This window comes from Trifolium pratense, linkage group LG3 (genome assembly GCF_020283565.1).
Source record: "Trifolium pratense cultivar HEN17-A07 linkage group LG3, ARS_RC_1.1, whole genome shotgun sequence".
Lineage (NCBI taxonomy): Eukaryota > Viridiplantae > Streptophyta > Magnoliopsida > Fabales > Fabaceae > Trifolium > Trifolium pratense.
Genome location: NC_060061.1, coordinates 13,819,608 through 13,842,976, shown reverse-complemented (window position 1 = coordinate 13,842,976; position 23,369 = coordinate 13,819,608). Strand labels below are relative to the sequence as shown.

Below are 23,369 nucleotides of genomic sequence, written 5' to 3'. Positions count from 1 at the left end.
AATCCTATCATGCCAAGAAACTATGCGAATTACACTATTACTAAGAAATGCAATAAAAACTATCTAAGAAAATAAACATAAGGTCTTCATTTTTTATTGATCGATTCCAAATGACTAAAGAGACTACACATAAGTATTCATAATGGATAATATTTTAATTGGGTCTAAAGGCAATAAAGCCCAACTAAACAATTCAAAGACTAAAAGTCCAATTAATAAAAATTCAACAAAAAGCTATATCAATATTATTTAATTAACTAAATTAACGTCTATAATTCTATCATTAATCGAGTACTAATGGATACTTTATGCTTCAATCTCTAACCTTTATTCAAATTTGGTCACCTTTAATGAATGTTTGTAAGAGAGTGAGAGATGAAAAATGGGGGATTTAAAAAAAATTATATGAACAAGGACATTTTTTGGTATTATGACTAAAATTTAAATGGATTTTGGTATCAAATAACTTTATATAATTTAAAATAAAAATCATGAGAAAATAATCAAGTTTAATTTTTTATATGAATCATGATCAAATAAATAACTCAATAATATTTACATGTTAGATAAGCCAAATAAATATATGATATATCTCATACGTAAATAATAAAACTACTATTGCAAAAGAATTATATTTAATTTTTTATAAAATTTAAATTAATATCCCTATTTGTCAATTTTTTTAATAATCGTTTTACTTTAAAATATTGTAATTTTAGTAAAATTTTGATTTTTTAGAATATATAAATTACAAAATTACCCCTATGAGAAAATCACATATATTTAAAAATTAATTATTTTATTATTTATATTTTATTAATTTTATTTTATGTATTTTAAAATATATTTTATAAAATAAATCAGTAATTTTTTGTTCTTATCTTATCCTGCCGGTAACCCAGCTCAAATTCAGGATAAGAATTATAACTAGAGAGACATGATAGGATAAACTTCAGGATTAACTTATCATATCCTGCTGTATCACCAAACACTGGATTTCGGCAGGATATGATACAGTTATCTTATCCTGTCTCTTATCCTGTGCACCAAACGGACCCTAAGGTGATATTGTTTTTTTAGAGGGTGTACTAAGGTTGTACCCTTTACTTTTTGTCTCGTGTTTCTTTTGTTAATCTTCTGCCATGAAATCATCAAGCAAAATAAGATTATTCAACAATATTTCCTAAATTTCCTTTGTTTAGTTTTCAAATAATATATGATTAAGTCATTAAAAAGCATAAATACCTATAAGTACATGATTGTGCCCAATCATGCAAGCAAGGTCGACCAAGCCACATCCGTGTCGAGCCCCTATGCTAGGCACTTTCCAATACGGCAGTAATTTGTTTCAACGAAAAAGATGTTTGAATCAAACTTGGTTTGTAAATATCCATGGCTTATAATTGTGTGATGTGTAACATCAAACTAATAAAATGTCTTGTGATATATATCCTTATAAATGAAAGTCCCTTTTACATTACAATTTACAACAATTACAATGATACAATAGAGTATACTAAGCCAAGAAATTCAGTTACACTAAAACACGCATCAAAATATTGATTGAGACTTTGAGAATATGCCCACATCACTTAATTTTCTCCTATAGCTAGCTTAATACAGAGTACTGTATTTGTATTCGGTGACACTTTTATTAATTTAATATTGTCTTTATTCCTATAGCTCTATGACACTCCACTCGTATTATCATGTATACATGTAACTAATTATCTAAAAGTATATTATTTACATCCATAAGAAATGAAGAACGAGTAGAATGTCTAAAGTATTGGTACGGGAGTTCTTCTGCAACCAATAAGTAGAAAAGCCCCATTACTCCGGTGTGTTCTTTGGTGTTGTTGTAGTTAGACTCTAGAGTTAAAATTTTACCATTAATTATCTTTATAGAACCTGGTTGAGGATAACAAGTGGACATTCCTACGATGTACCCTGCCTCATTTCCTGCTTCATTTCCCTTTCCATAACTTGGTATTGAAGAACATATAACTCTCCCATCCTGAAAATATAACCCACAATTTTACTAAATTACTTTATAATTAAAGTGTTACTAATGATAATTTTACGGTTGTTTATGAGAGGATTTGAACTTTTCCCTCAAAGTACCAAGTCAAAGTCTTACTATTAGCTCACATAAAATATTTAACTATTGCAAATTACCTGTCCATATAAGGTGGATCCAATTCCTCCTGAATGCTGATGGGCAACACCATAGATCACATAGCCACCAGTTTCTAGTGGGAGACTTGTCCTCTTCACATGTACACAGTCATTTCCATCCTTTTGATTTGTGCTACAAGATTCAACTCGATACTCAACCTAAAACAAAGAAATCAATCTTGCACATTATATACACAAAAAGCTTTGGACTATGTAATATTTAAGTTTTGAAGTAATATTGAGATTGAGATTAAAAATATGGAATCTCTACCATCGAAAAACTCTACATTCACGTAATCAACACATCAGTAATTGTGGATCAAGATAAGATGATTCTAGATGCTAAGCAAATTTTTTTGGAAAATGAGTGTTGGGCTAACTCATCCTTACAAAACATACTTGTAAGGTGAAAATTTTCTCTTACTTATAAACCATTGTTCAGGCCAAAATCAGTTTATTATGTGCGTTTTTCGATCTTGTATTCAAGAGTTACTGAGGCCTTGACACGGTGAATATAGGGTCTCATTCCAACTACATGGATCATTAGATAAATGTCATTTACCTGACAATCATGTTTCAATCCTTTTGGATCATTAGATAGTTTCAAAGTATCAGTAACATCAATTATATATATCTTAACCGGAACTATAAAATCATCCCAATCAACCCATTTAATTGTGTATTTTAGGTAGAGACTTCTCTTTGGTCCCTCAAAACCTTCCTTCAACTTGCAATGTGTATCGTCATAACAACATAACAATCCTCCTTTATAATCTGGCCTAATATCTCTCCAATATTCATCCACTGTAACATTATAAAGATCACACCTGCACTCGCTGCACCCTAACTTATCCTCCACGCCGCGCGTGTCGATGGCATGAATATTAATCATCCATATCTCCTCAAATCCTTCCGGAACCTCTTCAGGATTACCTATCTCTATTCCAAAAGGATCTGGAATATCTGTTCTCGTTCCTCGTGTTTCAGATCCAAGACCAAAGTATTGTCCAATTGTATTTTCCTGACATATACCATTATTTCTCACCATAACATTACCATAATATTCAGGTATATTTTGGCCATCATGTCTTGTTTGTGTAGCATGTTTACTTTGATAATATCTATTAACAACCCAATGATGGAGATAAGTTTCATGGAGAGGTATAGAATTTCCAGCTTCGTCAACTACTTCGGCATTGAAACTCTTAATTGCTATATGACCTTTTGGAAAATCAATATTATAATAATCTTTCTCAATAACTGATCCAGGTTCTAGCTCAAATTTAGGAGTAAAAAATACTGCCAATTTTATCTTATTTTCAGTTTTGACCAAAAAACTTGAGCAACATATTCCTGACAACAGCATAAATATTGCCAATGAAAATACCAAATCTCTGTGCACAAACCACATGTTGATCTGTCAAAAAGATACTTATTAGTAGTAAATAACTAATTGTTGGTTTTTGTCAAAAAAAAAAACTAATTATTGGTTAAAAACATATATTAAACATATGCATATTATAATAATGATCAAAATGATTACTTTTTTAATTGATTGTCTATTTTTTTTTTAATTGTTAATTAAAAAAAAAGTATACAATCAATTAAAAAGTAATCCTCTTAGAAAGGCTTTGAAGAATTGAATCATCATGCTACAAAATTAACAAGTTAATGTGCAAATTGCACAGCAGTATTAAAAGGGCAAGAGAATATACAATAGGATCCATTCACCAAAATAAACAAGACAAGCTTTTGATTAAATCACATTGAAATTGTAATTTTGTTTAGTATCTCAAGTGTATTTTTTGTCAAAATTATAATAGCTTACTCTAATGTTAGAGATTTAAAATTAACTTTGACATGTTTGGTTTTTTTTTTAAAAAAAAATTGAATTGATTCTGCTTTCAGAAATTATTCAACTCGAGGTTAGAAATTGTAGCTTTTATTTTTAAAATTGATTTTTACACTCAAATTGTTTAACTCATTTTATATGAATGTAATCAAACATAAATTATTTTACCTTCAACTCAAAATTTTGTTTTTGGTCAAGTAGAATGTAATTAATCAAACAATAATAAATTTTAGAAATTTTACTATTAAAGTGAATAAGTGGAATGACCGGAATTCAAACCTCAGTCCTATGCATATATAATGCAATGTTTCAGCCAACCGAGTTAAACTCACGGGACACCTTCAACTCAATTTTAGTGAAAATCAATTTTATTACTGCAAAATCAAACATACAAGTGGTTGTTTGGAATCACAGTCAATTGATCGAAATTACAATAACTCACCGTAATTCTGTCAAACTAACCGACTTACGGATTATAGAAACGTGAGTCAAAGAGTGGAGTGCAGTGCAAGTATAAGTTGACACCAAATTAAGATATGGGTGAATTAATTGTCAAAGTGTGAGAAAAAATTCATGAGCACAAGCAATAATTAAGCAACAGCATGTAGAAGAAAAGATGGAAGAAATGAATGGTTTCAGTTGCGTATACCTCAACAAGAGAAGAGAGGAAGGACTTATTTAAAAAGAACAGAGAAATTAGAGTGTGTTGGTATCAAAGTAGGTTCACCTATTTATAGACGAATGAATTGAATGAGAGTGTAGAAATAGATAACAACTTCATCACCCAAAAATTTCCATGAACACACAAACATGCCCCATTAGGGTGTGCATGGTTTAAAAACCACACCACACCAAACCATATTTATGGTTTTGGTTTATATCCAAAACCATTTTAATGAAAAATTGGTTATTTTGCAAAACTAATTTGGATATGGTTTATAATTGGTTCGGAACCAATTTATAACCGGTTTATAATAAAAAATAGGTTACTTATTTATAACCGATTCATCTTAAATTTTATTTTATTTTTTATTTTTTTTTAAAATGCATTATTATAACTTTTAATTCCTATATATTTAAACTTTTTTTTTTACAATAATTAAGCCAATATTTTTTTTTGTTTAATTGATTAAAAGAACATATTTAATAATTATTGTTTATAGAAAAAACATAATTTTTCTTTAATTTTATGAATTATTGGTTTATAATGAATTCATAAGAGTTTTTTTTCTAAGCCCAACAAATTTCAAACTAAGCCCAAAAAAACAGATTTTTTTAAGCCCAAAATAATTAAAATATAGATTTTTTTTAAAAAAAAAACATCAAAAATCTGTTTTTTATAATTATTTTTAAAATAAATAAATTTTGTTAAATAAAAAATAATTAAATATTAAAGGGTGGTTGACGGTGGCCGGTCGCCGGAGCGCCGCCGCCAACCACCGCGCCGGTCACCGGAGCGCCGCCGTCAACCACTGCGCCGGCCGCCGGCCGCCGCCGGAAAATCGCCGTCCACCACCGTCCGCCGCCGGAGCTCCGCCGTGCCGGCCGCCTGAGGTCCGGCGTTGACCAATTCCTCCACCACCTTATTAATTATTTATTTATTAAATTATATAATTAATTGAATTTGGAAATTTTTTTTTTTTAAAAAAAAAAACTATTGGGTTTTTTCCTTATTGAGCCTCAATTTAAAAACCAATTTTAAACCAATTATAAAAAATTGGATAGGGTTTAGAATTGGTTTTTTTGTATTGGATTGGTTTGGTTTTTTTTTAAAATGGATTTGGTTATTAATTTTGGATATGTTTTGGTTAATGATTTGGTTAAGGTTACTTGGATTTTTTGCACACCCCTATGCCCCATAATATGCCGGTGGTCCACTAGAGTTTTTTTTGGTTACATGTGTTAGATAATAATATTATTAGGGCTTTAAGTATTGGGCTTTATATGTTAGTAGTTTAGTAGTCCATTAGGAATTATTATAAATTATTTTGTAATCCTTATTTTGTCAAGTAATGCTATTATAATATTATTGAAACCCTAGCCGTCACTTTGTGTTTCTCTCTGAACTTTAACAACATGAAAAAAAAACAACTAAACTAAATTAAAAAACAAATTAACTTCGAATAAAATACATTACCAAAAAAAAGACATTCTTCAACCCTCCTACAAATAATCTCTTGATAATCTCCGACATATTAGCATGGTGGTGATATATCTTGTTCTGTCCTGTACTGTTTTGTCCAATCCTTGTTGTTTTACAAATCAAACGCAACCTTAGGTCACTGTTTAAACCGTATAATAATAAGGCCACACATTCTTATTAACTATATAAAGTTTGCATATGTTTTGTATTTTTTTAATATTTCTCTTTCTCATCGGGGTGTGCATGTAGGTCATGACCTAAATTAATATACGGTATTTAATATACAATGTCATTTTTTGTATTCCAATTAATATTTTCTTTTACGGAAAATCTATACCCAAATTAAACTTTTGAGCTTATTTTTGCAGATTTTTTTTATAATATTCTAAATATATCTCCAAAATATTATTCATTATACATGTTGACATAATATCAAAGACATTATATCTGCAAAATAGTGTGTAATTTTTTTTTGTACAAACAACAAAGTGTCACTTTTTCTTTTATTTAGTTCAGTAATATAGTGGCTAAATTCACACATATATTATAGTTACCACTTTGTTTTATGGAAGAAAAAAAAAGAGTTGATGATTTTACAAGTTATGAAAAAAAAAAAAATTTAATATGGCTCCCATTACATTTCTAATTATATAATATGTTGGGAACCTGGAAGTGCACACAAAAAAGTTCTAGTTTGGCAATGAAGAAAAAATTAAAAGGTGTAATTAAAAAGGAGAAAAATCGGAATATAAATATAAACAGTGATGATATGATAACAAAATTGATTAAGAAAAGGTAACCAATGGTTAGTTGGTTTAGTGGTGATTGACGCTGAACTTGGTATGGAGGACCATGAATTAATCCCCACAACTGTGATCAGAAAGAAGTTGAAACCACTTGATGACTGATGCCCGAACCAGATTAAATTGATGGAGAAAGAAAAAAAATAAAATTAAAAAAAGGTAGAACAAAAAATGAGTACATAAGGTAATAATTTCTTTTCTATTTTTGTTTGATAGTTGAATTCAAAACAATCACGAAATTACATTATCATTTTTTATACAAACTTACTCCTAATCACAGAGTTCAAAATTTGGAAATCAAGGCTGACAAGAGGAGCATAAGAAACCAGGCAATGGGGTATCCTAATCACAGAGTTAATAATATCGTGACATTAATGGTTGAAGAAGACCTTCTTCGTGTCTAGTTCTCATGATGCTATTGACTATTTTGGTATGATGAATGCGTAAGACACTGTAATTGTGAATTTATGATAAAAACTAAAACGACCTTCAATTTGGGTGAGCTAATTTAGCTTTTTCAAAAAAAAAAAAAAAAACTAAAACGACTTCTCTTGGCTCTCATCAGCCATGCATCAGCCGCAGCACAATCCAATCCTACTCTAATATTTTCTTTGGTTTTTTTTTTCTTGTTCATCGATTAGAAGGGTGACGTAGGGTTAATTTTGATCCAAAATCACTTTTTTTGGTTGTTTTTTTTTTTTTTTAATTTTAAATTTAAATAAATGATTTTCACATAGTTATAAGTTTCATTTGAGTTTTCTTCTTTGTGATTTCTTTGTTTAGTGTTGTTTTAATCTCGTCTTAGTACGAAGTTATTTGTTTTGATTTCCCGTCTTGATATGATGTTTATTTTGGTTTTTCGTCTAAGTACGATGTTTGTTTTGTTTAAATTTACATCGATCCATTAGGGACAGACTAACCTACGCAAAGTTTTGAGATTTTTTTTTATGGTATATATGGGATTAGGATCCACTGCAGTTGGATTTCCGTGCAGTTTCCTGCATTCAGCCTAAATTGTTATTTTTTATTTTTTTAATAAAAAAATATCTTCTTTCTCTTCATTGAAAAAAACCATTTTTCTCCCACAAAAAATACAACTACAGGTAACTGCAGGGGATTTCAACTTTAGGAAATCCAATTCCGTATATATGTGTTGACACTTTTACCATTTCCTCGCATCCATTTATCATTTAATAAAAAGTTGCTATGTGAGTCTAAAGTTACAATCCACTCCACCAAATACCAACTACACAAATACACACGACGTGATAGTAGTACTTCTTTTTTAATATACAGTTAAAATAATCTTTTATGAAAACAAACAACAATTTAACAAAGGAAAATGTTAAATAGTCTCTATATATGTGACACTAATAAGAAACAATATATGATAAAATTATTTTAGAATTTATGTAGTTAATTTTTTAAAAATATAAAAAATGTTATTTTCAATAAAAAAAAAATTAACTTTTTTTTTTCTTAACTATTGTGTTTGTCTAGAATTTCAACGGCACTAATTAGCATGAACTTTTAACAAATCCACTCCAGAAAAATACAAACACCCCCTTGAAAATTAGAAGGAAGGGGTGTATGTTCTGAAGATGTATTTTCAAAATTATAAGGATTTAATGATCTTAGTATAAAGCTAGTGGAGACAAAAACAATAAACAAATTGAAGGACACGGTTGTCTTACTTGAAAACGTAGTGGTCCAATACAACAACAAATGAACATCTCAAATTTGTTGACATCGTAAAGAGAATAACTTGTTTCAAATTTGATCCTTTATGTTACATCAAAGTAATAAAATGGTTTGTAGCATACGTAAGTAACAGATATATTTCATACTAAATGGAAGTCCCTTTTATATTACAAAGTAATTACAATGAACCAACCAAATGGTACAATCAAACTTATCTCACATACCATATGATACAAGGAGTGAATTAAGCAAAAAAAATACAAACTACATAATATGCCCAAATACGAGACATACTTGTTTTTCTCCTATAGCTAGGACACTATACAAAGAGAACTGTATTGTTCATTCACACATTCACACTCCATAATATAGTACTTTGATATTATCCATGGCACTACACACTGCATATATATATATATATATATATATATATATATATATATATATATATATATATATATATATATATATATATATATATATATATATATATGTGTGTGTGAGTGTGTGTAAAAACTAATTATCTAAAAATATATTATCGACATCCATAAAAAATGAAGAACGAGTAGAATGAATGAAGCGTTGGGAAGGGAGTTGTTCTGCCACCAATAAGTAGAAAAACCCCATCAATCCAGTGTGTTCTTTGGTGTTGTTGTAAAGAGATTCTAGAGTTAAAATTTCACCATCAATTATTTTGACAGAACCTGGTTTAGGATAACAAGTTGACATGCCAACAAGGTATCCGACTTCATTTCCTGCTTCATTTCCATTTCCATAACTTGGTATAGAAGAACATATAACCCTCCCATCCTAAAAATATAATCCATAAATTAATTTCAGAAAAAGCTAGTAGTAAAATATTGTGTTTTAAGTTCTTGATAAAAAATATTACAACAACAACTCGGACACAAAAGTAAACATATACGAAAAACACAAAAAGAGGACACCACGAGATTATATCATGGGGTTCGACTAATTATTTGTAGCTACGGTTCAATTTAACATATTGAATAAAACTTATATTTAAATACTACAGTTCAGTTTACAATATCATCCCTATACCATACTTGTGCCATTAAACACAATAAAAAGAAACATTGATAGTCCTCAATTGTCAAAAAATCACACCATTTTCTTGTTAAATTGAAGAAAAAAATAATGTTAGACACAATTACAATAAGAAGAAAAAAATTAAAGACAAAGAATTAAAATGATATTGATTGATATAAGTATATAATTTTTTTTAAAATTTTTAAATTTGTGTATGTGTGTCCAAATAAAATTAATTTGTCGTTGTGCCTATAGAAAAATGCCTTGATAATTCACTACAAGAAAAAATGTGTTTAGCAACAGTTTTGGGACGATTTAGCAACATTTTTTAAATGTTGCAGCATTTTTAGCAACAGTTGCCAAACTGTTGCAGATTTGAGCGTTGGTAGCTCAAATAGCAACGGTTTGAAAAACCGTTACACAAACGGCCACAGTATGTGTTGCAACAGTTCTAAAACCGTTGCAATAAGCGAAACGCAAAACACAAATTTTAGCCAGTTTTGCAACGGTTTGAAACCGTTGCTATTTGATTTTTTATTTTTTTTGTTTTTGCAGCAGTTTTGAAACCGTTGCTATTTGATTTTTTATTTTTTTGTTTTTGCAGCAGTTTGAAACCGCCGCTATAATATATTTCTTTTAAAATATTTTATGATTTCTTTGAGGACAATTTTTTTATATATTTTTTTTTGTAGGACAATTTTTTACCCTGTTTTTTTAATCATCGACTAATATTCAAACGTAGTATTTTTAAATATTGAACTACTATAATAATTCTTGCAATGTAAACAAATTCATAAACAAAATAACATTCATTTGATTCAAAAATAAGGTGTTCACAACGACACATGGAACTAAAGGTCACAATACATGCACAATACATCTAAAGTTTGCATTGACACATGCAACCTAAATAGTACATAACAAAAAACAAAAACGAAGGTCACAACACATGCGCCTAGTACATCAAAATTAAAACAAATAGAAAAGCGTGACATCAAAAGTTCAACACGCCTAAACAAAAATTATATATCTAAGTAGAATCGTCTGGAGTTGCTTGATTACCCTCAACATTATGACTAGACTCAAAAGAGCGTCGTACTTCAAACGGCGATCCTATGTTATACCCCTGAAAACAAAATTAAAAGTATAGTTAAAAACAAAAGTATTGTAGTATCAACATATATATTATATATATTATACATAAAAAAACGCACTTCAAATTAATATCATGTGACTTTGAACATGAAATAAATTAAAAAAAAAAAACTTATTAAAAAAGGTATAATATAACAATAACAACAAGTCAATGTCAATATATTCACATTATATATATATATATATGTAAGGCACACAAATATTGTCTTACCTGGTTTTGCATATTAGCCATAATAAGAGCAAATTGTTCCTTCATTGCATCAAATTCAGCAACTTTAGCTTTAAGCTCATTAACTTCAGCAACTTCTTTAGTTAGCACATCAATTTCGCTTTGCATCTTAGCTATTTTGGCATCAGCAGTCGATGAAGAAGTTGATACTGAAGGACGAGAACTAGAACCATTAATTTGAGATGGTGTTGGACCAAGTCCCATTCCTCGAACATAACCATGATGCTCTTTTCCAAACACGGTCACAAAAGCCTCATTATTAGATGATGTCTGCCTTTCTTTTTGTAACTCTTCCTACAAATACAGTGTTATTTATCAAAATTGGAGTCCAACCACAAGAATCTGGATAGAATACAAAATACATAGAATCTAACTTCTACACTTTTTTTCAAACAAACTTATAAACTAGTCCAAACAAACTTATAGTTTATTGGACTTACCAAAATGCATAAGAAATGCCTAAAACTCAATTTGACTTGAAATTATATATAGGATAGAAAAGTCACATAATATTGTTTCTATCCCTTTATTTATTTAAAATTGGAAAAAAACAAGTCAGCCACCGAAACAACATTTTAAAGTAACCAACACTAAGCAGCAGGCACCCAGACATATATAATATAAATCTTCTAACCTATGGTTGAACACTTATATAGAGCAAAAATCAGTAAACATATATAATACAATTTTTTACAATTTTTTGTCGAGCCTCATCATTAACATATGATCCGTTCCTCTTCGTGTGAGAGATTTCATACATGTCTCCTCTACTGTAAGACCGTCCATCTCTTTGTTCCTAAAATGAAGTAAAATAGTTATATAATTATACATTGTAATAATTATGTAATAATTCTTATATGAAATAATTTAATTGTACCATAATATCTCGTGTTCTTGCTAGTGACCTTGTGCCTAACGTATGGGGAATACGTTGCTTTTGGCGATTTAGAGCATTTTTGTCTGCTTTCGCCTATATTAGAAAACAATTTTAACAATCAATATACAATATATTAGGAACAAGTGTAAAATAATTCAAATTATTGTTATTACCATAGTATCCGGAGACAATCTATAATTCAAATACAAGGCCCAATGATCTTTTGTAACTTCAGGTGGAAATTGCTCTATGTTTTGTTCAACAGTAAGAGCCCAATCATAATACTTATTGAATAGAAAGCACCGACGTTCCCTCCACCTCTTTCCCAAGCTTGTATAAATCCACTTCTTATGAAACTTGTTTGTATCACTTACAACAAATTTAGCCTTCAACGGAAACAAATTGAAAGATGTTTCTAAATTAAACATATATAAATTGAAATAGACGACAAAAAATTGAAAGATGTTTCTAAATTAAACATATATTCAATGTAATTTCAGTTTATACCTTTATGTTGTTATCATAAATTAAGTCTTTCTTTGCCAACGGAACTTTGGGCCATTTTGGATACATTATAGGAAGCAATTCATCACTACTAGCAAGAAAGCCAATATATCCTGATAACAGTCCACCTGCCTCTCCTATGGGCTGATGGTCATCATTCCAGATTGTTTGCACCTTAAATCCCACTTTGTTCGGGATTAAGTCGTTCACTTCTACACTTTTTTGTCTAACATTACCATCATCATCTGACATATAAATTAAATGAATTAGTACACAAAAATATTGGACAAAAAGGAGATAAAAAAGAAACCAAAATTATATAGGTATACCAATAACATCCACAATCCAATGTGCATGATTACGTGGAGGTGGTGGAGGTAGAGGTTGTCGTGGTTGAGATAGACGTTCAAGTACAACTTCATGTTCCGGTTCTGATGATTGATGTTGTGGTTGAGTTGGAGATGGTTGATGTTGAGGTGGTTGGTGTTGAGGTGGAGGTGGAGGTGGTTGGTGTTGAGGTGGAGTTGTAGATAGTTGATGTTGAGGTGGTTGGTGTTGAGGTGGAGGTGGAGGTGGTTGGTGTTGAGGTGGAGTTGTAGATAGTTGATGTTGAGGTGGAGATGGAGGTGGAAATGGTTGATGTTGAGGTTGAGTTGGAGATGGTTGGTGTTGAGGTGGAGATGAAGGTGGAGATGGTTGATGTTGATGTTGAGGTTGAAATTGGAAATGTGGAGGTTGAGAACGTTTAGGTCTTCCTTTTTTGGTTAACCTATGTGATGTTGCATCATGTGTAGGTGATGATGGTGGTGCATCTTGTGAAGCTGATGATGATGGTATTATCACCGGTGGAGGTGGTTTTGGTATATCATGAGAACGCAAGCGTTTATTGTTGGCTGCTACTTGAAGATCTCCGGGTCTTACAAATCTCATTTTGTCCTTATATTACAAAACAAACAAATTATTCATTACATACATAATAAAACTTCATAATGAAAATTGAAATTCATTACACACATAATAGCAAGTGCTCAAAGAATACAAAGAATACAAAGAGGCATATAGTGTCTAAGTGCTAAAACATTTAAGCTGTGAAAAGGTTTTAACATTTAGTCATTCATGGGTCCTCATAATTTAATAACTTGTTCAACATCATGATTGTACAAAGCATGAATCACAGAGTTAATAATATCGTGACACTAATGGTTGAAGAAGACCTTCTTCGTGTCTAGTTCTCATGATGCTATTGACTATTTTGGTACGATGAATGCGTAAGACACTCTCATTGTGAATTTATGATAAAACTAAAATAATATCTAATTTGGGTGTCGACTAATTTAGCTTCTTCAAAAACAAAAAACTAAAAACTAAAACAACCTCTCTCGGCTCTCATCAGCCATGCATCAGCCGCAGCACAATCCAATCCTACTCTAATTTTTTCTTTGGTTTTTTTTCTTGTTCATCGATTAGAAGGGTGATGTAGGGTTAATTTTGATCCAAAATCACCTTTTTTGATTTTTTTTTTATTTTAAATTTAAATAAATGATTTTCACATAGTTATAGGTTTCATTTGAGCTTTCTTTTTGTGATTTCTTTGTTTTGTGTTGTTTTAATCTCGTCTTAGTACGAATTTGTTTGTTTTGATTTCCCGTCTTGATATGATGTTTATTTTGGTTTCTCGTCTTAGTACAATATTTGTTTTGTTTAAATTTACATCGATCCGTCAGGAACGGAGGCACGTTCAATACTATAGGGGCACCAACCTACACAAAGTTTTGAGGATTTTTTTTTATGGTATATATGTGTTGCCACTTTTACCATTTCCTCACATCCATTTATCATTTAATAAAAAGTTGCTACGTGAGTCTAAAGTTATAATCCACTCCACCAAGTACCAACTACACAAACACACACGACGTGATAGTAGTACTTCTTTTTAAAATACAATTAAAATAATCTTTTATGAAAACAAACAACAATTTAACAAAGGAAAATGTTAAATAATCTCTATGTGACACTAATAAGGAACAATATATGATAAAATTATTTTAGAATTTATGTAGTTAATTTTTTAAAATATAAAGAATTTTTTTTTATAAGAAAAAATTAAATTATAAGAAGTACTAGGTGTACTCAAACCTTATAATTCAAGAAAAAATAAACTGTTACATGCTTTAAATGCACACTAGCTAACGGGTCATTACACCAATCAGAAAATACAAAAAAAGAAATATTCCCTATTCATCCTATAAAGAATGTTATTTTCAATAAGAAAAAAATAACTTTTTTGTTTTCTTAACTAGTGTTTGTCTAGAATTTCAGCGGTACTAATTAGCATGAACCTTTAACAAATCCACTCTAGAAAAATACAAACACCCCCCTTGAAAATTAGAAGGGAGGGTTGTATGTTGTGAAGATATATTTTCAAAATTATAAGGAATTAATGATCAAATACAACAAATTGAAGGACACGGTTGTCTTACTTGAAAACGTAGTCGTCCAATACAACAACAAATGAACCCAATTATTCAAACCACTATGACAACAGTGCACATGTTGGCAAAAGAAACATGCAATATCTATGCATGTTCCAAGACATCTCAACTATGTTGACATCGCAAAGAGAATAAACTCACTAAGACACGGAACACGCGAGACGCCAATTGTGTAACATCAAAGTAATAAATTAAAATGGTTTGTAGCATACGTAAGTAACAGATATATTTCATACTAAATGGAAGTCCCTTTTATATTACAAAGTAATTACAATGAACCAACCAAATGCTACAAACAAACTTATCTTACAGACCATATGATACAAGAAGGAGTGAATTAAGCAAAAAAATATAAACTACAAAATATGCCCAAATCCGAGACATACTTGTTTTTCTCCTATAGCTAGGACACTATACAAAGAGAACTGTATTGTTCATTCACACTTCACAATATAGTACTTTGATATTATCCATGGCACTACACACTGCATATATATATATATATATATATATATATATATATATATGTAAAAACTAATTATCTAAAAATATAGTATCGACATCCATAAAAAATGAAGAACGAGTAGAATGAATGAAGCGTTGGGAAGGGAGTTGTTCTGCCACCAATAAGTAGAAAAACCCCATCAATCCAGTGTGTTCTTTGGTGTTGTTGTAAAGAGATTCTAGAGTTAAAATTTCACCATCAATTATTTTGACAGAACCTGGTTTAGGATAACAAGTTGACATGCCAACAAGGTATCCGACTTCATTTCCTGCTTCATTTCCATTTCCATAACTTGGTATAGAAGAACATATAACCCTCCCATCCTAAAAAATATAATCCATAAATTAATTTCAGAAAAAGCTAGTAGTAAAATATTGTGTTTTAAGTTCTTGATAAAAAAATATTACAACAACAACTCGGACACAAAAGTAAACATATACGAAAAACACAAAAAGAGGACACCACGAGATTATATCATGGAGTTCGACTAATTATTTGTAGCTACGGTTCAATTTAACATATTGAATAAAACTTATATTTAAATACTACAGTTCAGTTTACAATATCATCCCTATACCATACTTGTGCCATTAAACACAATAAAAAGAAACATTGATAGTCCTCAATTGTCAAAAAATCACACCATTTTCTTGTTAATTATAATATTTAGTAAATCAATTGAAAACTATCACACGGAAAGACAAAAGGAAGAAAGAGGCACAAATTTAAATTGAGAGAAATACTTGCATAGGCACAAATTTAAATAAATATTGTTAGACACATTTACATAAGAAGAAAAAAAATTAAAGATAAAGAATTAAAATGATATTGATTGATATAAGTATTTTTTTTTAATTTTTAAATTTGTGTATGTGTGTCCAAATAAAATTAATTTGTCGTTGTGCCTATAAAAAATGCCTTGATAATTGATTATACCCTTTTAAAATACGTATATTTTTAATAAATTAATGCCTCAAGAAAGTGATATTTAAATTTTACAATCATCTACAAGAGGAATTGAAATTCAAAAGTCAAAATCTTAACATAGAGCTAACATCAAACATTTAAGAATGATTATAATTTGTAACTTTTGTAAATCACCTGTCCATATAGAGTCGATCCAATTCCACTTGAATGTTGATGAGCAACACCATAAATCACATAGCCACCAGGTAGTGGGAGACTTGTCCTCTTCACATCGACACAACTATTTCCCTCCTTATGGTCTGTATTGCAAGCTTCAATGTTATACTCAATCTGAAACAAAGAAATTTGTGTTGCTTACTATAGTACCCAAGAAAGTAATGGACTAGTGTTATGCTTTAGATTGAAATTGAGATTGAGACAATCAAACTACAAACTACAATATAGATTCACAATTGAGAGACTCTATATTTTTGTCTACCTTCCATTTATGTGTAATTTATCTTGAATATATATATATATATATATATATATATATATATATATATATATGAAAAGTGAGGATATTATTCTAAACAAAAAAATTCAAAATTTGGATTTCAAAACATTCAAAATTTGTATATTTTTTGAATTGACCGGTCTTGATTCAACGGTCACCGATGAATTGGTTGTGTGAACAACTGAACATAGGGTATCCCAACAACATGAAATTCATTTCTTCATAATACATGTTTCTTGATGAATTCGTTTACCTTGCATCTATGATCTGAGTTCATTCCTTTATCGGTCACATCAATTATATATATTTTTACCGGCACTACAAAATCATCCCAATCAACCCATTTCACTGTGTATCTTAAGTATAGGTTTTTCTTTGGTCCCTTAAAACCATCTTTTAACTTGCATTGTGTATAATCATGACAACATCGCTGTCCTCCTTTATAATCTGGTCTTATAACTTCTCCATATTGATCTATTGTAACATTATAAAGGTCACATTTACATTCAGTGCACCCTAACTTATCCTCGGCTCCACGAGTATCAATTGCATGGATATTAACCAGCCATTTCTCCTCAAACCCTTCTGGAATCTCTATAGGATTACCTATCTCTATACCAAAAGGATCTGGAATATCTGTCGACGTTCCTCGTGTTTCAGAACCAAGGCCAAAGTACTGTCCAAGAATCTTTTCTTGGCATATGCCACTGTTCCACACAATAACTTTATCAAAGTCTTCAAGTACCTTGCTTTCATGTTTTGTTTGTGTCACATTTTTACTTTGATAATATCTAAAAATAGCCCAATGATGGAGATAAGTTTCATGGAGAGGTATAGGATTTCCAACATCATCAACTACTTCGGCATTGAAACTCTTGAGCGCTATATGACCTCTTGGAAAATCAATATCCGGATAAAATCTATCGATAACTGATCCAGGTCCTAGCTCAAATTTAGGGGACAAAAAAACAGCTGATTTTATTTTAGGTTTAATTTGAGCAGAATAGCTTGAGCATTGTGTGCTTAATAGTAGCAGAAATATTGTCAATGGAAATGCAAAATCTCCATACAGAGACCACATGTTTATCTGTCAAAAAAAAATATTACTAGTAATCAACAAATGTTAACTATTAAACAAAGAAAGCATACAGTCTCGGATCCACTTATGAAATAAACTGCATAAAAAAACATAGTTCAAAGTTCAAACAATGAATTTATAGACACCATCAAGTGTAAACTTTTTTATGGGTTTTTTATTTTGTATTGCAAAACTTTAGGGGATATATTTTGGAGGTTTGTTATATTGTCATGATTATGCACAAAATATACAGAGTAAAATGGGTTGGCTGAGATGATTTTGTAGTGCCGATGAAGATATATATAATTGACGTACCAATAGTTTGAAACTATCAAATGATACTAAAGGAATGAATTCAAATCATAGATGTGAGGTAAACAAATTCATCAAGAAACTTTTTTTTTTTTTTTTGTGTTTTGTCTACACACCATTTTTTGTGTTTTGTGTTTTGATTTAGGTATATACTAGTCCCACACCCGTGCGATGCACAGGTGTTATGTGATATTTTATATTATGATGTTGAAAAATTATTCGTATAAATTGTAACAATAAGTGTTGTGAAAATGAAAATTATAATAATAATAATAATAATAATAATAAAAGTGATGTACTTATTACTTCCTCCAACCAATATATTTTCAATCTTATATGTTGATTCTTCTTCAACCAATTTTTTAATCTTTGAAACCAAACTCTTTCCCAAAGTAGCAAGAATCTTATCACACTGGATGATCAAAGTAAAAAAAGGGAAAAAGTCAATAATAAAAAAAACATCAATAGAGATTTTGTGAAAATGTGATAAGTATATCAAGATAGTACATCACTTTTTCATCAACAAACAATATATTCATAGACGTAACCTCAGTTTGGTTTGTATTTGTCTGTTACATTCAACACATGAACAATTCAAACTTTCAACACATGAACAATTCAAACTTTCAACACATGAAAGAGTGATTTTTTTTAATTAAAAACTAAACTCAATAGAAATGTATGCATGGATAAAGAAGGAACTGTTATACTTATTATATATACCTATATGTATAGAGAATGAGTAGGGACCTTCAAAAATGAATGAAATATGATAATGATAATGGTTACATATTTCAATCTCATAACCTAACTTTTTGCATAACCTTCACTCTTCTCTACAATTATAATGTAATTAAGTCAATAATGTATACACTCTTCGTATTTTTTTGTGTGACTAAATTATAAACTTTTTGTTGTTTCTATGAAAAAAATAGAGATGAGATCTTGTGACATCAACTTTTGGATAATTGGAGAAGCATAATTCTTTATTATTTATTATGAGATTGATATAATATAAAAAAAAATAGAGATGAGAATGATATAATATAAGGAAGTGATGTGGCATTATTGTGTGATTTAATTGGATGTAAGTGAGTGATGTGGATTAGGGTTAAGATGGATATTAGGAGAACTATCTAGGAATTATATATATAGATTTATGTTACACATGTATCTAAAATATAATCTATAATCTAAAATCTAAACATAAGACTTTTTTTTTACATATGTATCCCATCAAAACTCATTTAACATTATATAATTAGCATTAGATAGATGCAAGTATATATGGTCAAGAATCGACACTTCCAAAATTAAGACAATTCACAATGATTTTTTCGCAGCAATAATAATTTGTTGACAAAAATAGGCTTGTAACAACGATATTTTTTAGTCGTTATTGTCATATGAAAAAAAAAATCTCAATTTTTTTTTATTGCTGAAAAAAGTGACTTATCATAATAATAATTAAAGTAGTTGGGAATAATAAAGCACTTTAACAATGACATAACTCGTGGTTGCAAATAATGTAAATTTGGGCAACAATATATATGTGGTTGCTGAGAAAAATGTAATGCTTTAGCGACAGCAAAACTAATCTCAGCGAAAAATGTAAAAAGTATAGAACATGATTGCACAAAATTAAGATTTTAATTTTGGGTCGTCCGAAACAAACATGAATTGTAAAACCGGAGAAAATTTCAAAGAACACAAGCATTAGGCATGAACAGCTTATAGATGGAATGACTTAAGACTTAAGTTACGTACCTCAGAGATAGAGAGCCTGGAAACCACAGAGTTGAGCTTTTGTTTGGTGAGAAATTTGAGTGTGTCGACATAAAGCAGATGGATTCAATATTTATAGATGAATCAATGTTTTTTTTTTTTTTTTTACGCATAGATGAATCAAGAGAAATACGTATAGGCACAAGCCTAAACAAATTTTTCTTAAGCACACTATTAATTGGAGAAAAAAAAAATTAAAGATAAAATGATTAAAGTAATATTAATTGATGTGACTATTTTATTTTTGTTTTAATTATTTTGAATTGTGAGCAGGGACGGAACTAGAAAAATTCATCTAGGGTGGCGAAAATTTAAACACATTATAAATTATATCATCGATCACTTATTTGTACTATTATAATAATTTTAAATAAATTTTTTTAAATTTTTAAAATATCAATATAGCATATAAAAATTAATCTCTAGTTTTTTTGTCAAGTAATCTAATCGCTAAAATTTCATATTTTTAAGGTGAATAGACTTTAGTAAAAAAAACAAAGGTGAATAAGCTGATTGTCGGGGTGTCCGAAGTTTAAACCCCAACTATTACATATATAATATGATATTTCTATCAACTAAACTTACCAGATTAATTTTTATTTTATCTTCTAATTTAAAATAAAGTAACCAAAATTGACTATTTATTATTTACACTACAATGGCCAAAAATCAAGTGGTGGCAAATGACAATGGACTGCTTCGGTTAGTTTTTGTCTTAGTGGAGGTATAAAATGAAATCATTGTTATTTTACAGTAGTTACTAGTTTATAAGTGTCATTGTTTATTGCAGGGGCGAACACTTATTTTTTGTCAGTATATGGACAGGAGCGAATACCATGTATAAGGGGTATACAATAGTATCATGTATGTTCAACGGTGGCGACCGCCCCCTTTGAAACATACATAGTTTCGTCCCTGATTGTGAGTGTGTGCCTAAATCATGTGTCTAAATCATGTGTCTATGGAAGAATATGCCTCGTGAATCAATGGTTGAATGAAAGAAAGTGAAACACATGACCCACATCGGTTAAAATAAATATTACTACCATGTTTATGACATCATCTTTTAAAAAACGTGTGTGTAAGAGGATTATAACTTACATAAAGTAGAAGAGTATATTAGTACTTCCGTATTATTTTCTGCATCCCAAAATATAAGGAGTACTTCTTTTTTTTTCTCAAAGAGAAAAATACAAATTTTTTTTTTTTGCTTATTTTCATGAAATTGCATTTAATTTACTCTCTTTTATCTTTTTCATAATCAATAACCAATAAAAATTGTTTTAACTTTTAACATATTCTCATGCAGCTATTTTCAAGAAGAAAAAAAAACATATGTCAAATTATTATGTTTTGATTTTTCTTAATAAACGTGTTTTTATTTTTTAGGACATTGTTTAGCATTTTCCTATTTTTTATTATTTTCTCTTATAATTTAGGAAGGAGAGAGTATATTATAATAAAAAAAAATTCACACTTATTAAGAAAAGTAAAATAAAATAATTTTAAAATATAAATTTTGTGTTTTTCTTGAAATAAGTTTCATGGAAAGATGCAAAGATAATTTTTATTGATTATGAAAAAAAGAAGAGAGAGTAAATTAAATGCAATTTTTATTGCAGTAATAAGTTGGCCGGAAATGGAGTCTAGAGAGATTGAAAGTGTCTCCGTTTATATTTTATGAATGGACATGGGATCCGGGAGAATGTCTCCAGCGCTAATTTTTGTGCTTGCTTTGCTGTTGTGTTGTTTTGTTAGGGATGCCGCTGCATTTCTATTGTGGGTGGTGGTTTTTTTTTCCTTGTGTTCGGTAGTTGTATCATTGTAGTTAGGGGTGAGGCCTTGTGCTCCTTTAAGAGTCCGTTTGGTGCACATGATAAGAGACAACATAGGATAATTGTATCATATTCTGTCTCAATCCAATGTTTGGTGACATAGCATGATATGATAAAATAATCCTGAATTTTATTCTATCATGTCTCTCTAGTTAAAATTTTTATCCTGAATTTGAGTTGGGTTACCAGCAGGATAGGATAAGGAAGAAAAAAATTATTGATTTATTTTGTAAAATATATTTTAAAATTAAAAAATTAATAAAATATAAATAATAAAATAATTTTATAGTAAATTAATAAGAAACCAATTGTTTTACAAGATAATTTTGTCATTTAAATATATTATATATTTTATTATATTATTATGAGCAAGTATGTATTAAAAATATGATATAATAGTTATCATGTTTGTTATCCTGTGTGCACCAAACACATGATGGAATAACTGAGGATAACTGTTCTCTTGCTGATATCATATCATATCATTATCTTGTTTTATATTTTATCCTGTCACTATCATATCTTACGCACCAAAAGAGCCGTAATAGGGGATGGGTTTTTGGTTGTTGCTAGGTAGTTTCTGCTACTACTTGGTTTTATTTGTGTTTGTATTCCTGTGATGTTTCTCCTCTTGTACATCAGTCAGTTATAATAATATTTTGCTGATTAAAAAAATTGCAAAAATAAATCTTAAATTTTTTTTTTAAAAAAAGATAGTTTTTTTTTATTATTATAGTTTGAGATAAGAAAAAATATTCTTTTTACTTATATAGGATAGAGAAGTACTACTCATTAGGTGCACATGGGGATCAATTGGTTTGAGTAATTAAAAGGGTCTTGCTAGTAGTAGACTCGGCAAGGAACTAAAAACAGAAATAAAAGAAAAAATATGTACATGAAAAACAAAATTTAAGATTTTAAAGTGTTGAACTATATAATTTTTTTAAAAAAAACTTAACTAGTGCATCTGGTACACTAACATGCAGGCACGCATCCAGAAACTTATCACACTGGGGGCCGAAAAATAGTAAAATAATAAAATTAATAAATTTATTATAAAGATTATTTTTGTGTACAATGTCAATTGTTTTTTTATTACCATATTATAAGTAGGAATTTTTCATCATCATTTAATATTGATTAATCTCTGTTGTCGAATATTTTGATTTATAATATACTAATACAATTGTATTTATAGAATTAGAATTAAGATCGAGGTAAATGGAAGCAGATTTCCTGCTGTAACTGCGTTGACGCAGTTACAGCAGCAGCCGTTGGATGTCAATCAATGGTCAGGATTATTTTAATGTATATGTAATATAAACCGTCCGATGATAAATTAATGGCCTAGATCAATTACAGCATGTAACTGCGTGCATTTATTACTGCAGCATATCCATATCCGAGGTAAATACATGTAACATATGTATATGTAAGAGAGGGAAGG

At 29.6% G+C, this 23,369-nt stretch overlaps 4 protein-coding genes across 8 annotated transcripts; all 4 read right to left on the bottom strand.

The window, feature by feature from the left end:
* Positions 1-1,456: 1,456 nt before the first annotated feature.
* Positions 1,457-4,764, bottom strand: LOC123913469. Of its 3 annotated transcripts, none has more exons than XM_045964222.1 (5): positions 4,680-4,723; positions 4,310-4,404; positions 2,741-3,595; positions 2,179-2,337; positions 1,457-2,017 (listed from the first exon to the last, which is right to left on the bottom strand). In XM_045964222.1, the coding sequence occupies exons 2-5, from the start codon at positions 4,322-4,324 to the stop codon at positions 1,724-1,726; spliced, it is 1,323 nt and encodes a 440-aa protein (XP_045820178.1). In that variant the 5' UTR covers positions 4,325-4,404; positions 4,680-4,723; the 3' UTR covers positions 1,457-1,723. The 3 variants fall into 3 exon arrangements, with proteins under 3 accessions (XP_045820178.1, XP_045820179.1, XP_045820180.1); XM_045964223.1 differs by lacking the exon at positions 4,680-4,723 and adding an exon at positions 4,501-4,648; XM_045964224.1 differs by lacking the exon at positions 4,310-4,404 and having other exon boundaries at positions 4,680-4,764.
* A 4,051-nt stretch (positions 4,765-8,815) lies between these two features.
* LOC123913472 lies at positions 8,816-20,214 on the bottom strand. Of its 3 annotated transcripts, none has more exons than XM_045964230.1 (5): positions 20,070-20,214; positions 17,166-17,999; positions 16,591-16,746; positions 15,512-15,812; positions 8,816-9,090 (listed from the first exon to the last, which is right to left on the bottom strand). In XM_045964230.1, exons 2-4 carry the CDS (start codon positions 17,991-17,993, stop codon positions 15,519-15,521), a joined length of 1,278 nt encoding a protein of 425 aa, XP_045820186.1. In that variant the 5' UTR covers positions 17,994-17,999; positions 20,070-20,214; the 3' UTR covers positions 8,816-9,090; positions 15,512-15,518. The 3 variants fall into 3 exon arrangements, with proteins under 3 accessions (XP_045820186.1, XP_045820185.1, XP_045820184.1); XM_045964229.1 differs by lacking the exon at positions 8,816-9,090 and adding an exon at positions 15,198-15,481; XM_045964228.1 differs by lacking the exon at positions 8,816-9,090 and having other exon boundaries at positions 15,198-15,812.
* LOC123913474 lies at positions 10,621-11,361 on the bottom strand. The gene is made up of 2 exons (XM_045964231.1): positions 11,094-11,361; positions 10,621-10,853 (listed from the first exon to the last, which is right to left on the bottom strand). Exons 1-2 carry the CDS (start codon positions 11,313-11,315, stop codon positions 10,758-10,760), a joined length of 318 nt encoding a protein of 105 aa, XP_045820187.1. The 5' UTR covers positions 11,316-11,361; the 3' UTR covers positions 10,621-10,757.
* On the bottom strand, positions 11,776-13,422 carry LOC123914610 (probable serine/threonine-protein kinase DDB_G0281745). Its single transcript, XM_045965807.1, has 5 exons — positions 12,822-13,422; positions 12,496-12,737; positions 12,162-12,374; positions 11,989-12,081; positions 11,776-11,907 (listed from the first exon to the last, which is right to left on the bottom strand). The coding sequence occupies exons 1-5, from the start codon at positions 13,420-13,422 to the stop codon at positions 11,776-11,778; spliced, it is 1,281 nt and encodes a 426-aa protein (XP_045821763.1).
* Positions 20,215-23,369: the final 3,155 nt, after the last annotated feature.

Excerpts from the sequence above, each read along its gene's own strand:
- LOC123914610 (XM_045965807.1), bottom strand. The coding sequence starts at position 13,422 with ATGAGATTTGTAAGACCCGGAGATCTTCAAGTAGCAGCCAACAATAAA. Across the intron at positions 12,375-12,495 it reads TTTATGATAACAACATAAAG|GCTAAATTTGTTGTAAGTGA; the intron begins GTATAAACTGAA and ends TTTCCGTTGAAG. Across the intron at positions 12,082-12,161 it reads GATTGTCTCCGGATACTATG|GCGAAAGCAGACAAAAATGC; the intron begins GTAATAACAATA and ends TTTCTAATATAG.
- LOC123913469 (XM_045964222.1), bottom strand. Across the intron at positions 2,338-2,740 it reads GATTGAAACATGATTGTCAG|GTTGAGTATCGAGTTGAATC; the intron begins GTAAATGACATT and ends TCTTTGTTTTAG. Across the intron at positions 2,018-2,178 it reads GATCCACCTTATATGGACAG|GATGGGAGAGTTATATGTTC; the intron begins GTAATTTGCAAT and ends TTATATTTTCAG.
- LOC123913472 (XM_045964230.1), bottom strand. The coding sequence starts at position 17,993 with ATGTGGTCTCTGTATGGAGATTTTGCATTTCCATTGACAATATTTCTG. Across the intron at positions 16,747-17,165 it reads ACTCAGATCATAGATGCAAG|ATTGAGTATAACATTGAAGC; the intron begins GTAAACGAATTC and ends TCTTTGTTTCAG. Across the intron at positions 15,813-16,590 it reads GATCGACTCTATATGGACAG|GATGGGAGGGTTATATGTTC; the intron begins GTGATTTACAAA and ends TATATTTTTTAG.
- LOC123913474 (XM_045964231.1), bottom strand. The coding sequence starts at position 11,315 with ATGGGACTTGGTCCAACACCATCTCAAATTAATGGTTCTAGTTCTCGT. Across the intron at positions 10,854-11,093 it reads TGGCTAATATGCAAAACCAG|GGGTATAACATAGGATCGCC; the intron begins GTAAGACAATAT and ends TTTTGTTTTCAG.